Below are 14,623 nucleotides of genomic sequence, written 5' to 3' on the forward strand. Positions count from 1 at the left end.
GTGTGCAAATGCATCATACGCCCATTTCGTCCATCGACGCGACGTACGTGACGGGGATTCGACGTGACCGACTAGCATGACTAGTGTCGTGTAACGCTTTCGACAGATTTTCGGGAAGTTGTATTGTTTCTTACATATCACGCATAAGCCGAAAACTGATTTTATTAGAAGAGACTCTAAAGGTTTCTAGGTGCAGTCAAGTATGGCTGACTCCAGTGTTAAAAATCCCCCACCGGAGAACTTCAAAGGATGGCTCTACAAGTGGACAAATTACATCAAGGGCTACCAGAGGCGTTGGTTTGTACTTTCAAATGGGCTTCTGTCTTATTATCGGTGAGCACATAGGCTAGTACTAGTACTAGTAGTAGGCCTAGTACTAGACCCGTGAACGTGGCTTGTAAACTAAGCCACGCTCTTGTACATGTTCGAACCAAGCGAAATCGTCCTTCCGTGACAAAGACTGAACATTGCCTTACAGTGCGATAAGTATTCACATATCAAGCTTTCTTGAACATGTTGAACATGTTGAAATCTGCTTTTATGCCAAATCTGGCATTTAAACGATATTCGAGGTAAGATCTCGACGTCCTGCAACCTCCTCCAATCATGCATGTGATTTACTAGTCCGAGTAACTTGGACCCAACTTATCGCCTTTTTTAACATTTGGGGATCGCCAGACCATGTCCAAATGTTAAAAAAGGCGATAAGTTGGGTCCAAGTTACTCGGACTAGTGATTTACCATGTGATAAATGCTGCAGATAATTTGGTATCGCACTGACGCTCCGGGCACTCCTGATGTCCGGATCATAAGTGCGATTCCAAATTGTTAGCTGCGTTTATTTGTCTCGTTATTGGCCAATCAGACGCCGCCTATCATATGCGCCACATGAAGCAGACGGGTAGCTCGGAGGGCTCCGAAAATTTTGCACGCAAATGACCGTGGGTACTCGTCCAGGGTCATTTGTCAGGGTCACTTGTCAGGTTAAAATCTAATTTCTACACGTTCGTATGGGTCTTCATTGATGGCAAATTTCGTCTAAATGACACATCCTGAACACCCGTACAGGCAAATTTAGATTTCTAGGTGAGTACTCAACATCCATACGAAATCATGTATGGCGGATCGATTTCGCTAGGTTCGTAAATACACAATAGCGTGGCGTTGTATACAACGCCACGTTCACAGGTCTAGCCTAGTACTGGTAGAAATGTTACGCCCCAACTATGGCATCGATCTCAACTATAGTTTGGACCGTCCAGACGTGTCCCAACTGTAGTGCAACAGTAGTCTGAGTAACTTGGACCCAACTTATCGCCTTTTTAACATTCGGACATGGTCTGGCGATAGTGGGTCCAATCTAATGGTTATATGCCGAGCAACACAATTCTGTCATTGAACCAAAAACCCAACATTGCCCAACAAAAACATCAGATTTCACCCTCAAAACGGCCTCCAAATCACTAGATACGCCACCTGACGTACAAGTAGACATCGATAATTAAGATGGTTGTACAAAAGTTTACTTACAATCCGGATGAAAAGTGAAATTTCCGTTCAATTCCGAGAGCTCCCCTCGCGATCGTGAACACGTCAAATTTCCGACTCTGTTAATGTTTAAACGTCGCGATGTGGTCTTCATGCCCAGCATACATTCGATGGTTCCCGTATCCCGAGTGCAATTCCGTTACCGAGCACGATGCATCAATTATGATAATGAGTAGACCGGATCTCGTTTGTAAACAAAAGTACATGTCGAGCGATGATAGGGAGTCGGGAACTAAGGCAGCTTTATGGGCGGAAACCAGTTCAAGCGAGTTCCTGACTCCCTTTTATCATTCGAAATGTACATGTGTTTATAAACGTGATCCGGTCTACTCATTATCATAATTGATGCATCGCGCTCGGTAACGGAATCGCACTCGGGATACGAAAATAAGAATCAACGGAATTGTAAATTCGGTGCACCGAAACTAGGAATCTCAATTTCATTATCTCATTAAAAACAAGATAATTTTCATCATTATTTATTATGTGAAGGCCACAAAAAATTTAATCTCGGGTGTTGAGGAATTTTTTCAGTAGATGGGCCAAGCAAAACTGCACCGAGACCGAGTGATCACATACATGTACATAGTGTAACAAACAGAGTCGGCCAACTCACTAGACCGCCATGATGGACTAGACTTGCTGCCAGTCTCTCTAGTCCACGTGTAAAAATTAAGAAAAAGATCAATGGCTCAAACGGGGTGATGAAATCAATTGTAGGCTAAGTCCAGAAAAAGATTTGTTAAAAATGTTGCAACCTGAAGCCGTTTCCGCGATTGTGTACAAAGTCTATTGAGAGTCAAGAAATTTTTTAAGTATTTCCTAAATAATGAAAGCTTTGCGGAAACACCATGTGCGAATACTTTCTCAACTAAGAGAATGGTTCTGAAAAGAACCAGAGGTATAAATTCGAAGCTCCGGTCAGTATGCTCTGACCGTCTTCAGGAGAGTGCTCAAACTCTAAGAAAGTAAATACATAAGTAGCAAAAGCGAAATCAATGAAGTGTGAAGTTGCATCGTGTGTGGATGCCAAGTAGCTGGGATCCTAGAGCAAGCTTGGTGCCCACTGAAGTGGAACAGTAGGGTTGCAGTCTCAGTAGAGGGAGGGTATAGGATACCCATCAGTCTAAGGTGGTGGCTGAGGACCTAGGGTATAGGATACCCATCAGTCTGGAGGAGTGGGAGTAAGATGTCGTTGAGGTGAAACCCGATGTCTTGCGGAACTGTGTTGTGTTTGCGGATCTCGATGGCTTCCCGTATGCGTCTTGGATGCCAGAAATGGATCGGTGCGATGAGTTCGGCCGCATCCCAATCAACCTTGTGGTCGTTGATGTGGGAATGTTTGACAATGGCCGATTTGTCAAAATCCCCTCGCCGTCCATGTGCTCTGTGTTCTTTGAGCCTAGTGGGAAGATTCTGACCGGTTTCGCCGATGTAGACTTTGCCGCATTCACTTGGAAGAGAAGTGGCCTAAAAGCTGTTATCCATACATAACTTACATGTTCATCTGCAAATAGGACCCCCTAGAATAAAGAAATGTATGACTGAAAATAGCGGCGCGCCCCTAACATATAGCGCCCCCCTCCCCTCCGCTTTTTGACTGCGCACCGACCTTTAATTTTCAAAGTTAGAGAACACTGAGTACCAGTATTTAACTGAATGAATTTGAAGCTTGTCAACAAAGATGTCTTGCAACACTGCACAAGGAAAGTTGGGGCAAGTGGAAGTGCGCCACGTTATAAATATAATGCCAGCGTGGCAACATGTTTTGACATCACACATTTACAAAATGGCCAATCGATGTGAATCTAAGGTCACGCAGTAGGTTTTTAACCCAGCAGAATGCATGAAAACAGTAAAAAGTAGTTGGTACCCGGTACTTTCTGTAATCAGGTAATGAGTAGAGAAAAGTCCACAAAATTGGGCCAAAGTGCATTCGTGATTGGCACGTAAAATGCTTTTTTTTATGGCATAACCCGAAAATATCATAAATTATGACAGTTAAATTAAATTTTTGTAACCTGTGTAGTTTCTATATGTACTTACATGACTTAAGTTACAAATTTACAAAGTTGGCCTTTGTGATGCAATCCGTTGTTTTTGTCCACGGGAAAAGGTACTTTGTGAAAAAGCCTACATGCAATGACATGTAGTAGAAAATCTGATTTTCTCATACATGTCTATTACAGTTGGTGCTATGCAAATGACATGGTTTTTGTGTTTACTGTGTGTTGGGGTTATCTTGATTTTCGTGTTGCGTTTCGTCGTTTCCACTGCACAAGTACAAGTAACAAACACAAGCTCCTTATCTACGGTACAGCGTACATTGTACCTGCCTGTTGGTTTCAATGTCGCCAACTACATGTAGTTTGGTAGGTCCAATGACCTACATACATACAAACAGTGGCCCTACGCTACAAATTGCCGACATTAGTACTTTAGCAGGGCACTAGAGATGTTGGGAAACAATATTCTAGGTAAGCTCAAATGCCGAAGCTGGTTTCTATTGAAGCTCAATCATGCAAGGTTTAAAAGTGAACAGAAAATACTGCAAAATAAAGCAAATACAGTACTTTTGCTTAGTAATAGTAACGCAATAGTATTGCTACATGTAAATAATGCAGTAGCATTGCTAAATAATGCAAGAGTATTGTGAAATAACGCAACAGTGTTGCTAAATAATGGGGGTGAAGTTTGTATGTACTTAAGTATTGTATTATTTTGCAAATTAGCTCCCAATACAAGTTTTTTGTTATTTTTCAATAAGAAATGCATTATTTCACAATACTTTATGTCCCTACATGTATTTGATAATATTGTTTTATCGAAATTGTCAACTTTGCAGAAACTTTTACTGTTCGCGCAGGATTCCCGGGAATTTATGAGATTTGTTGAATGATAGAGAACACAGCAAGTGTGTGCCCAATATCGTTACAGTTTTGAATTTCTGACTTAATTTTATGAGACTGAAATTGTTCAGCAAGAGCTAGGGCGAGGTATTATGTAATAGTACCAGTTTTTATAAACTAAATGAATTTGAAGATTGTCAAAAAAAGGTCTTGTTACACTGCACAAGGACAGTCGGGGAAAGTCAAGTGCGCCACCTTGTAAACTACATGTACATGTATACTTGGTATTGGGTCAATCTTTACACTTTAATCCCAAAACGTCACTTGAGCACCACAGTGAATAGCACATTTTGACATTTGACCTAGGTCAGCTGACCCACATCCAACCCACAGCAACTTTATAGGAATGACCATTCTAGCACTATTCCCTCCGACACACAGTGGCATGTTACTATCCAACATTTTGTGCTCAAATGGTTAATGAAACTCCGCCTATTACCTTAAGCTGCCCTCAGGTCCACCTTGCAATGACACAAATCAGTCAGCAACTAACTTTTCAGAATCAAGCTACATGTCGCCTGAGTTGCAACCCGTCGGGAACAAATTAGTTGGCGATTTTGTGCAACCTGAGTGTAACTGCAACTCAAACAAAATCAAGTCACAAAAGTAGAACAATTTGAACTTCTGTCAGGGGTTTCCCTTAACTTTTTCCTTTACTGGCCGGCCGGGCCAGTAAACCAGAGTTTTCACTGGCCCGCAACCTTTTTCACTAGCCCACATGTTTTAATAGTAACTTTCAATCAAATCACCATAAGCATTTTTGATAACATTTTTGATAATAAATTATGCAATATGAATACAATCGGCAATTATCTTAATCATGTACATAATATTGCATGTAGTTCCTTTTTAAGTGATGTCAATGTTTCTTTAATCGTCCATGCTTTAACATAGAGCAAGGCTTTAATTAACAGGAATCAAATAGGGGGAGAAGTTATAATCAAAATTTATGCAGTGTGCTTCGTTCCGAACTTAAGGCTTTAGGTGTTCTATTTCCGACATGTTTTGATAAAACACGAACTAAAAAAGCGTTATCTTGAGGAACAAGAAAACATTGCACACAGTCGTGGTATTAATGGGAGTTTACCAAGTTAGTAACTGAACTGTTTTAACTTGTTTGAAAATGAGTGAGAAGGCCAGTATTTTCAAAAAAACATCTCTCGCGCGCGCCATGCATTTCTAGCGAAGAATGGTGCAATCAGTGTGCCTAGCCAAGAAGCGCTGCGGGCGGGCGACCCACGAACTTACGCTGGTCACGTCAATCCATAACGTTTTCCGGAGCACGGTCCACTTTACATTCACTAGTCTTTACATTCAAAATAGGCCCCTCGAATCTCATATTGTCCTCATCTTTTCGGTACATTCGTTTGATAGTGTTCAAGAAATCATCCCAAGAATCCGTTCGGGCACAAGTTTTGGCAGTGAAACTGTCATGAAAGTTTTCTCCTCACCACGTTGTATGATACGAATACGATGTTAACGTACGTACGTCCGTACCGTGTGGACTGCAGATGAAGTAAATCACGTGCGCTGCATGTGTGCACAATGTGTAATGGCAAATACACGTTGATCCGCCTCATGTTCGTCGTTGGGATTTCAATGCACAGCGCACTGCGAATATACATGGAGTGATACAAATTCGAACTACCGATGTTTTTATTTCGGTCGGCGTGGCAAAAGTATTCATGTGTTGTATCACCCTTAACTTTTTATTTTGATTGTTTGAAAAATACTGTAGGGAAAACTTCGTTATTTTAATTTTTTTTTAACAGTTTTTTGACTCGCCCGTCGGACTACTGAGAGGAGGGTTTTGACTCGCCCGCCGCTGTTTTCACTCGCATTTGGCGAGCGGGCGACCGCTAAGGAAAACCCCTGTCTGTGATGTGTTCCCGATAGGCAGGAATCACTCGCAGTTGTGTAGTGTGCGGCAAAAACAGCTGAATGAACAGATGTGGCCGTGGAAGGTCATTTGATTGTAATCAACATGCTTTCGCTATATACAGAAGTCACATGACTGTCTTGTGCCATGGAATTGTCGTCGCGTCATGGGCATGGCTGTGATTAGTGTGTGTCGAGATGCCGCTTGCTCTACAAGAATCACACGATTTCTCAGTTTTGTGACCTGAGCATAACTTTTCTGCTTGATGCCAATGGTTACATCATGGCGCAAGCAAATCGCAAGTTGACCTGAGGGCAGCTTCAGAAGTCTCCCACCATTTTGCATGTTTTGAATCCCACTGATAAACCCAAAATTGTACTTGTAAGTTGTTCATATCTGGCCTCGGTTGTTTCTCAAATATCTTGGTAAGGACAGATCCTGTGCTAGTGTACATGTAGATTCACAGATAGCCTCATACATGTATGTGAGTACATGTACGTAAACTTAAATAAACTATGACTAACTTCTAGTCTATGACCTTGGAGGGCTCCCAACATTTTGCATGTTTAGGATATAAGGCACCTTATCTCAATATCAAGTCACAAAACAAATTGATGCAGAAAGCCTTTGTGTTGTGTTTTAAGTAAGACACAATCATAGTTTCACTTTTCACTTTGATTTGATTTTTCAGTAACCAAGCTGAAATGGCCCACACTTGCCGTGGCACTATTAATCTGTCTGGTGCCTACATCGACACAGAGGACTCTTGTAACTTTGTCATCTCCAGCGGCACGCAGACCTTTCATCTCAAAGCCAGCTCTGAGGTAGAAAGACAACGATGGGTAACATCACTGGAATTGGCCAAGGCTAGAGCCATACAAATGATGGAAGAAGATTCAGGTTAGAGGCTAGGCTGCTGAATTTGTACAATTCTGGTTCAGGCATTGAACTTTGTGTTTTTAAGGGCAAGGCTATTTGGTCTTGATGCTTTCATGACAACGTAGAGACCACAGGTGGCATACCGTATTTTAAGAGTCATCTAGAACACTATAACTAATGAGGCCAACTACATGTAAAGTAGAAGAACAAAAATAATTGTTACTGGAGTTATTTTCTTCAATTTGCAACTGATTCAACTTCTGCAGTCTTTTGTGCCCGGTAATCCACTAATATGTCAGCTTGTTGGTTGTGTGTAATGATTTGGCAGGGATGACTCATCTCGTCACTTTGGCTTTGTATCTCTATCTCTGGTAGGCCTACCTACCAGTAATGAGTAGAAAATGACAAATGTACAACACATACCGGGAGGCCTACAAGAAATGTTAATGATTAGTCAATCAATTGGGCAATGGGAATTGATCTCTGAGTGCATTCGTTTTTTAATGATTTTAAATGCAATTCACTACAGAATTGCATACATGTACCGGTATGACCATCCAAGTTACTATGATTTGATATTGTGGAAAAACATATAAAACGCTGATTTAAAATTCCAAGTTCCGTGTAAGGGTGTAAGGTCTATTTCAATGATAGGGTCGTCATTGAAACACGGATTTTAACGATAATGCAACTCCAAAATACGGGATTCGATCAGTGGTATTTTTTTTTTAAATCAAAATTCAGTTATAAGGCCAAATAAAAAAAAACATGGTTAGCGTCCCCGCCCGCTTCCTTTTTGGAGGCCCCCTCCTTTTTTCTCTTTTTCTTTTTTAAATCACAAAAAATGAGAAATTTTAAACAGTGACATCATTCTGGCCTCTTCGTCTGTTGCATTTAGCCCATATAAAACTGTTATGTCATTCCTGAGTCCCAGTGGTGGCCATTTTTTAAAAAGCTGGCGACCATCTTGAATAATACTTAATAGCCCGGATGGGCGGCCATTTTGGAAGGGGAAAAAAAGGGCCTCCTTCCTTTTTTTCAAAAAGGCAGGACGCTAAACATGTTTGTTTGTTTTTAATTTGGCCTTATTATTATGGAAACGGAGGATTTCAACAATATGTTATATTGAAAATATATTTTTGGGGGATGTTACGGCCATTATATGCTGTCGGTTTGCTGCCACTTGGTTCCGGAATCACTTGATTTGCTTGCACTGGGAACTGAACATTGTTTTGGTTTATGGGCAGTTTTTCTCTCCATCACTGATTACCATCTTATTCCATGAGCTTATACACAACGTTTGTGTTGTTGGCTGAACAGCTTTGTTTTTGTTATTAAAGATTATATTTTTGCTTATTCTTTTTTCTTTTTTTTCCTGTCATTTTGCTCATAGTATTTGGACACGTTTTTTTTGTCCTTGGCACTTTGGTCACTAAAATCACCCCCCCCCCCCCAAGCAAAAAATAAAATCTACATATACACTGATTACCATCTTATTCCATGAGCTTATACATAACATTTGTGTTGTTGGCTGAACAGCTTTGTTTTCGTTATTAAAGATTATATTTTTGCTTATTCTTTTTTCTTTTTTTTCTGTCATTTTGCTCATAGTATTTGGACACGTTTTTTTGTCCTTGGCACTTTGGTCACTAAAATCACCCCCCCCCCCCCCAAGCAAAAAATAAAATCTACATATACATGTATATTGAAAATGGCAGTGGTCTGTAACAACTTATTGAATTCTCTTTACAATTTTTGTATTTTCTCTTTCGCTTTACTGAACGTCCAAAAAATCCTGAATGCATGTATGATACAACATGTACAGATTTGAATGTATGCATGCTTGCAATTTGTTTAGAATGTTTCTTGATGCTTTCTAGATGATGAAGAAGAACTGCCGTCAGATGTAGACCGCACAGAGCTGCAGACAACCTTGCATATCCTGACCAGCAAACTAGAAGATCTGGGTATCTGCAATGACCTGATCTCTAAACATGGAACGGCACTCCAACGTGCCTTAAGTGACCTAGAGGTCATCCAAGATCCAACCGAGGCAATAAGCAAACTCAAAAGCATCAATGAACGAGCAACACTGTTCAGGATTACCTCCAATGCCATGATCAATGTGAGTTTCATACTTTTCATTTTGCTCAAGCAAAACATGTTCATAAACTGTGAAAAACTACAAAAAATCAAAATGCAGTACTTAGGTAAACTAATAAGTAAACTAGGTTAAATCATAATGTACAAGAGTTGTTACATGTATAAGAGTATTACCTCAGAAGTATGCACTGAGGGACAAACTACACTGTTTGATACACCTTTTCTTTGATATATTTGGCATTCTCAGATTATCAACTTTAAATACTTGTATAGATTGCTAGGTTTTACTCAAATATGATACAATGTGTTTAAACAGTTTTGGCTAAGAAAATTGTACTAAAAAAGTAAAAATTTAAGATGAGCAATTCCATGATAACTTCCGTTATTTGGATGAATACATAATTTGCTTTTGCTGTAATTTTCAGGAATGGATGGATTTGGGGTTAGTATGCTACATAAAATATTGTTTCACTGACTTTTTTTAAGCTTTGTATTCGTAGATCCTGGAAAAACCAAGAAAAACAATAAAGTCTTTCCTGACCCCACTTAAGATGAAACAATTTATTATTTATAGATATTGTGGAATCATAAGGTCAGGAAACCCATCTAGCTGGCTTGCACCTGTTCAATAGGTGTGTAATCAGTTGCAAACAAAATGCGGACTAACTAAATATTTGGGGGTAGTACATGTATTTTAAAAAAACACCTGGTTGGCCGAGCAGCATTGGAAATTCTTACAAAAATACCACGTTTCTTGAAAATGACAACCATGACAAAACACCAGGTGCCGTGATTTTACAGGATGCTTCAGGCTTTCATTCACAAACAATCCAGTAAGGTATTTCATGATAATTTGGTAGTTTTCTTTTTTATGTTTGCAAATATTGTGTATTCCCGGGCTATTATTTTATGAAGTCAAATCATTTAGAGTTCATTTTTTCCCACTTGAAGTTGAGTGTCTAAAAAAAAACATAGGCCAAAAAAAAATTAATTTCTGGTGGTTCGGCGCTAAGTTTTTGTGTTGACTGATGTTACAAAACAATAACATGTCAAAATTGTAAATCACTTTGATATGAAAGTTTGCTCAAATCAACTCCAATACCTACAAATGCATTCCCAATGGGCATGCGCACAAAATGTGCTGGTTGTATTAACAAAAGACCATTACGTCACCCTCAGTTATGCATGTCCTGGGGCAATTCCACGGTAACGGAAGGACGTTTTCACTCATAAAACACAATTTCAAATGTGTGTATCACAGACACTGTTCATAGTTACAGCAAACAAATGACACCATTGTATTGCTATAATGCTACCTTCAATTTCCACACTTTTGGGGGGCATGAATGCCTCCCGTTTATGAATTATGAATATTAATGAGGTCGGTAACGGAAGGACGGTAAAACGGACAAGGGTTTTCCAACTTACTCGCGTTTTGCGTAAACTCTGTGAATTTTATGGGGCAATTATATTTTAAAGGTAGGAAATGGAATCCCTGAAGCTTTATCTACAGTATACTATACCGCCTTTCATTTGACTTTAAGTGTTTCGGTAATATAATTACAACGTTTTAAGCAGATTATAATTTGGTAACGGAAGGACGGTAACGGAAGGACAAAAGGTTTACTCAATTATAGCATGAACAAAATGTGAATTTACACTAATTTGTTATAGTGAAATAAATTGCTGAAATGTGTAACTGAATGTGAAATCAACAATATGCAGACCTGGCATAAATAATTATACCCAAGAAACTATTGAGATAAAGATAGAAGCCTGCTAATTAATGATAACAAAAGAAAAACGAAAACAACCCAAAACACATAATTCACGAACACAAGACAACTACAGAAATGGACTTCAAACCCATCACCTCAATCCTTAAAAGTTGAAATACACAGTATTTGAACACTTGAGTATATTGGTTACATGTTCACCAACAACTTTTAATAATAATACCGTTAGGTTCAGTGGTTTACCTAAAGGGTGGGGGTGGGGGCAACCAGCCTACATGTACATTTAAGGTAAAAACATCTACCGGTAGAACTGATGGCTTCAGTGTTGCTTTTAATTGAACTCTAAAATCAATGTTTGAAATCAAATTACAATGATTTAGAGTAGTAACAATTAATTTATAAACATCCAAACTGAAATGTTAACTTGGGCATAATTTGTCAAAGATTGCACCTCACATGTCTTACACATGTAAATTGAATGAAAGTGCCCCAAAGTACCGGTACTTTCTGCCATCTCATTTTTGTCTTAATTTGCTTCTGGAATGGCTTCACAGAATTCGTATCTTTCTCTATTGTCCATGAATGCTGATGGCAGCAACTTTATGATTTGATTTTCTGCAACAACTCCATACATGTACAGTACTGGTACATGTACGGCATATATGTACATGTACATTGTACATGTTGTACATATGCCTGTGCCATCCTTTGTAATAAACACCTTGCCCTGCTTATCCCGCTTTTGTGAAGGTGGGTCACATGAATGTCCTTTCAATGCTCATTATACATGCATGTATTTGCAGTGATGTTCATTTTTCAAACATGAGCGCAAATGTCGTAACATTTGATAAAAATACGATTTGTCCTTCCGTTACCGTCCTTCCGTTAGCAATTTGGTAACGGAAGGACGTGATTTAATTAATTGTAATTAAAAAACGAGAAGTACAGCAGTGTCAGTTATAATGTCATATTGAAGGCCTACCTAAACTTGCTTTGCACAATAACTTTCAATGCATTCATACTGCAAGTTTGAAAAATAAATTAAAAATATGTATTTTTTCGGTAACGGAAGGATGTTTTCGAAGGCTGAAATATTAGAAGTCACTGAAGCGAAACAAATTACGCAAAATGTTAAAAACAAGTTTTAGTCGGTTTTTCAAGACCAATACTTTCTCATGACAGAAACTGATGGCATTAGTACATATTTTTGTGTGTGTATTGGTAGAATACTTTCATATCACTATTAATCAAATTTTTAGGATTAAAACAGGATTATTACATAATCCTATTTTTTGGTACCGAAATGTATAAAAAATAAAATTCCGACTTCAAATCTTGAAAATATAGACTTTTAGCTTTCATTTGATGCCAAATTTGTTCAAGTCACATGTATTTGAATTTTTTGGTGTCATGTCCACTTTGGTGTGGAATTGCCCCCTGTCAAACAACAAAGTACTCTTCCTTCTATTCCAGTGTGCTGTGCTTAGTGTGCATGCAATATGTTTAGCTACCAAAGTGATTGTATCAATGAGCCTGTAATTAAAACTGTATTTCCACAACGTGGATATAACCATATCCAAAGACATTCTGAAAAACCAGCTGTAGATGCTGTGGTGATCTCTCTGTCTCCTGCACTTTGATGTTCATTCTACCCATTATTCATGTCAAATCTGTTCTCAAGAAAAATCCTGCGTGATATGTTCCACCTGGTCAATGACACAGTGGAAGATTTGTCAATCATTGCAGGGCAAACATCAATATGGGGACCACTGATCAAATTCTATTCTTGTGCCAGCCTCAGTCATCAGAGATTTTATCAAATACCTTCTTGGTCTGCAACATTTGGTGAGGGTATTCAATGAAGCCTCAATTCCGCTGTTCATGTTTTCTGAATGACCCACAGCTGTATCAACCAGCTGGGTCAAGCCGAACTCAAGCCAGCCCTACATGTGTGCTTACTCTTGCAAAATCTGCCAATCGCAGAGTGTTTCAAATTGTTTGCCTTCCGGTCATGGAATTCAGTGTGGTCTTTGAAACCAAACTTTATCACTGCAGAGTGTGCCGACATGGTTGCGATTGATCAACTCGATGCGGTGTACCCACGCATAGCGCATGTGGTACAATTCCTTTGTACCCAATTACCGCAAGGGAGTTTGCGTTTGCAGAAATTCGGTGACCGAGTTCTTTGAGTCAAGACTTTGAAATTATTGAGACCTGCGAAAATCAGTCTTGAGACCAATCTCGATACCGAGACCTGCCTCAAGACCTACATCCCTGGTTTCTGACCAGGAATTTGCTGATTCTGGCAACTCCTCCATGGTTCAGAGGGGTAAGTTGGTTATTCCTGAAGTAAGTGCATGTAGCATTCTTTAGTTTCTTCTCCCTTTGCCAAAAGAAGTATCCTTTTCCTCTATCGCAGGAAATCTTCCAATACTCCTACAACGCCGAGAGAGAGAGGGAGAAGATGGATTAACTTTCACTCTCCAATTCTCACCCAACTAAAAATTTTGAGGAACTTGAGAATAGCTCAGCGCTTAAAGACCAAAGAGAGAACTGCCTTTCATCTCCCAACCATGCCAACCCTTATCTTCAGGCAAGAAGCGCTTCAGTAGCTACAGGAACTCCCAAAGTTCCTTTAGTCATTTATTATACTTTTCTAATACTCATCAGTGAAGTGTCTTTTTCACCACTTCTGCCAACTCGGCCTACCACTGTCAAATCAATTTTGCATCATCCTACTCCAGGACTGGTAGCAGGTCAACTTCTTCATTCTTCTCACTGGTAGTCTTGGCTTAATGCAGATCAGTGGGTTCTGCAGACTCTGTCTTCTGAGTATCGCCAATATTTCACCAGTTCTTATATTTCACCAAAGCGTTATCAAATGTTATCCAACTAACGAAGGACTTTAGTCTCATTTGAGGTGGTGGCGGTCTCAGTATATCCTGCCACATGGCTCAGTATTTCCATGACGACCTCCATCAGTATAACTCACGACTGATGCCTTGCTGTTGCTGTGGGAGAACATCTTGACAACCTTTCTCTTGTGGGAGCCTGGTCTGCGTCAGAACATCTCCTTCACATCAGTCATCTTAGGCTCTTCAGCCTCAGATCAGGTTCCTATACAGTCTCAGGCAATGAATAAACAGCGAGCAGCCCAGGTGCCAGATGAGGTTCTTCAGCCTCATGCAGCAGCCCATGTGCTATATGAGGGTCTTCAGTCTCAGGTAAAGTTATTGCATACTCTTTAAGCTTCAGTACAGGCACATCAAACCCATAGCATGTCAGCATCATGGGCTCTTTTGCAAGGTGTGTTGTCAAGATCATGGAGGCAACATGTTGGATAAGCACTTCAATGTTTACATTGTCCTACCTAAAGGACGTCTGCAAACAGGACGTATGGGCAGACAAGTCCTTCAAGTAACGGCAGTTTGGAGATTGTGTTCAGCTTTTGCTTTATCAAGTGTTCATGAGTCCAGCTCATGGGTATGGTACAAGTATGTTCGAACAGGATACATGTACCTAGAATTATTTGTTCCTATTTGTTCTAGGATTTCACACTTCTTTAGACA

The 14,623-nt window shown here is 39.7% G+C and overlaps 1 protein-coding gene across 2 annotated transcripts in view; it reads left to right on the top strand.

The window, feature by feature from the left end:
• Positions 1-23: 23 nt before the first annotated feature.
• LOC119726981 (oxysterol-binding protein 1-like) overlaps positions 24-14,623 on the top strand; it is a 51,684-nt gene continuing 37,084 nt past the window's right edge. The window contains exons 1-3 of one of the 2 annotated variants that reach the window (XM_038198835.1): positions 24-297; positions 7,028-7,236; positions 9,096-9,340. In XM_038198835.1, the coding sequence (XP_038054763.1) occupies positions 203-297; positions 7,028-7,236; positions 9,096-9,340 (549 nt within the window). In that variant the 5' untranslated portion in view covers positions 24-202. Of the gene's footprint in view, positions 334-7,027; positions 7,237-9,095; positions 9,341-14,623 lie in introns of both variants that reach the window. The other variant, XM_038198834.1, reaches the window with a different exon arrangement.

The sequence above is a fragment of the Patiria miniata genome, unplaced genomic scaffold (genome assembly GCF_015706575.1).
Source record: "Patiria miniata isolate m_02_andy unplaced genomic scaffold, ASM1570657v1 HiC_scaffold_2, whole genome shotgun sequence".
NCBI lineage: Eukaryota > Metazoa > Echinodermata > Asteroidea > Valvatida > Asterinidae > Patiria > Patiria miniata.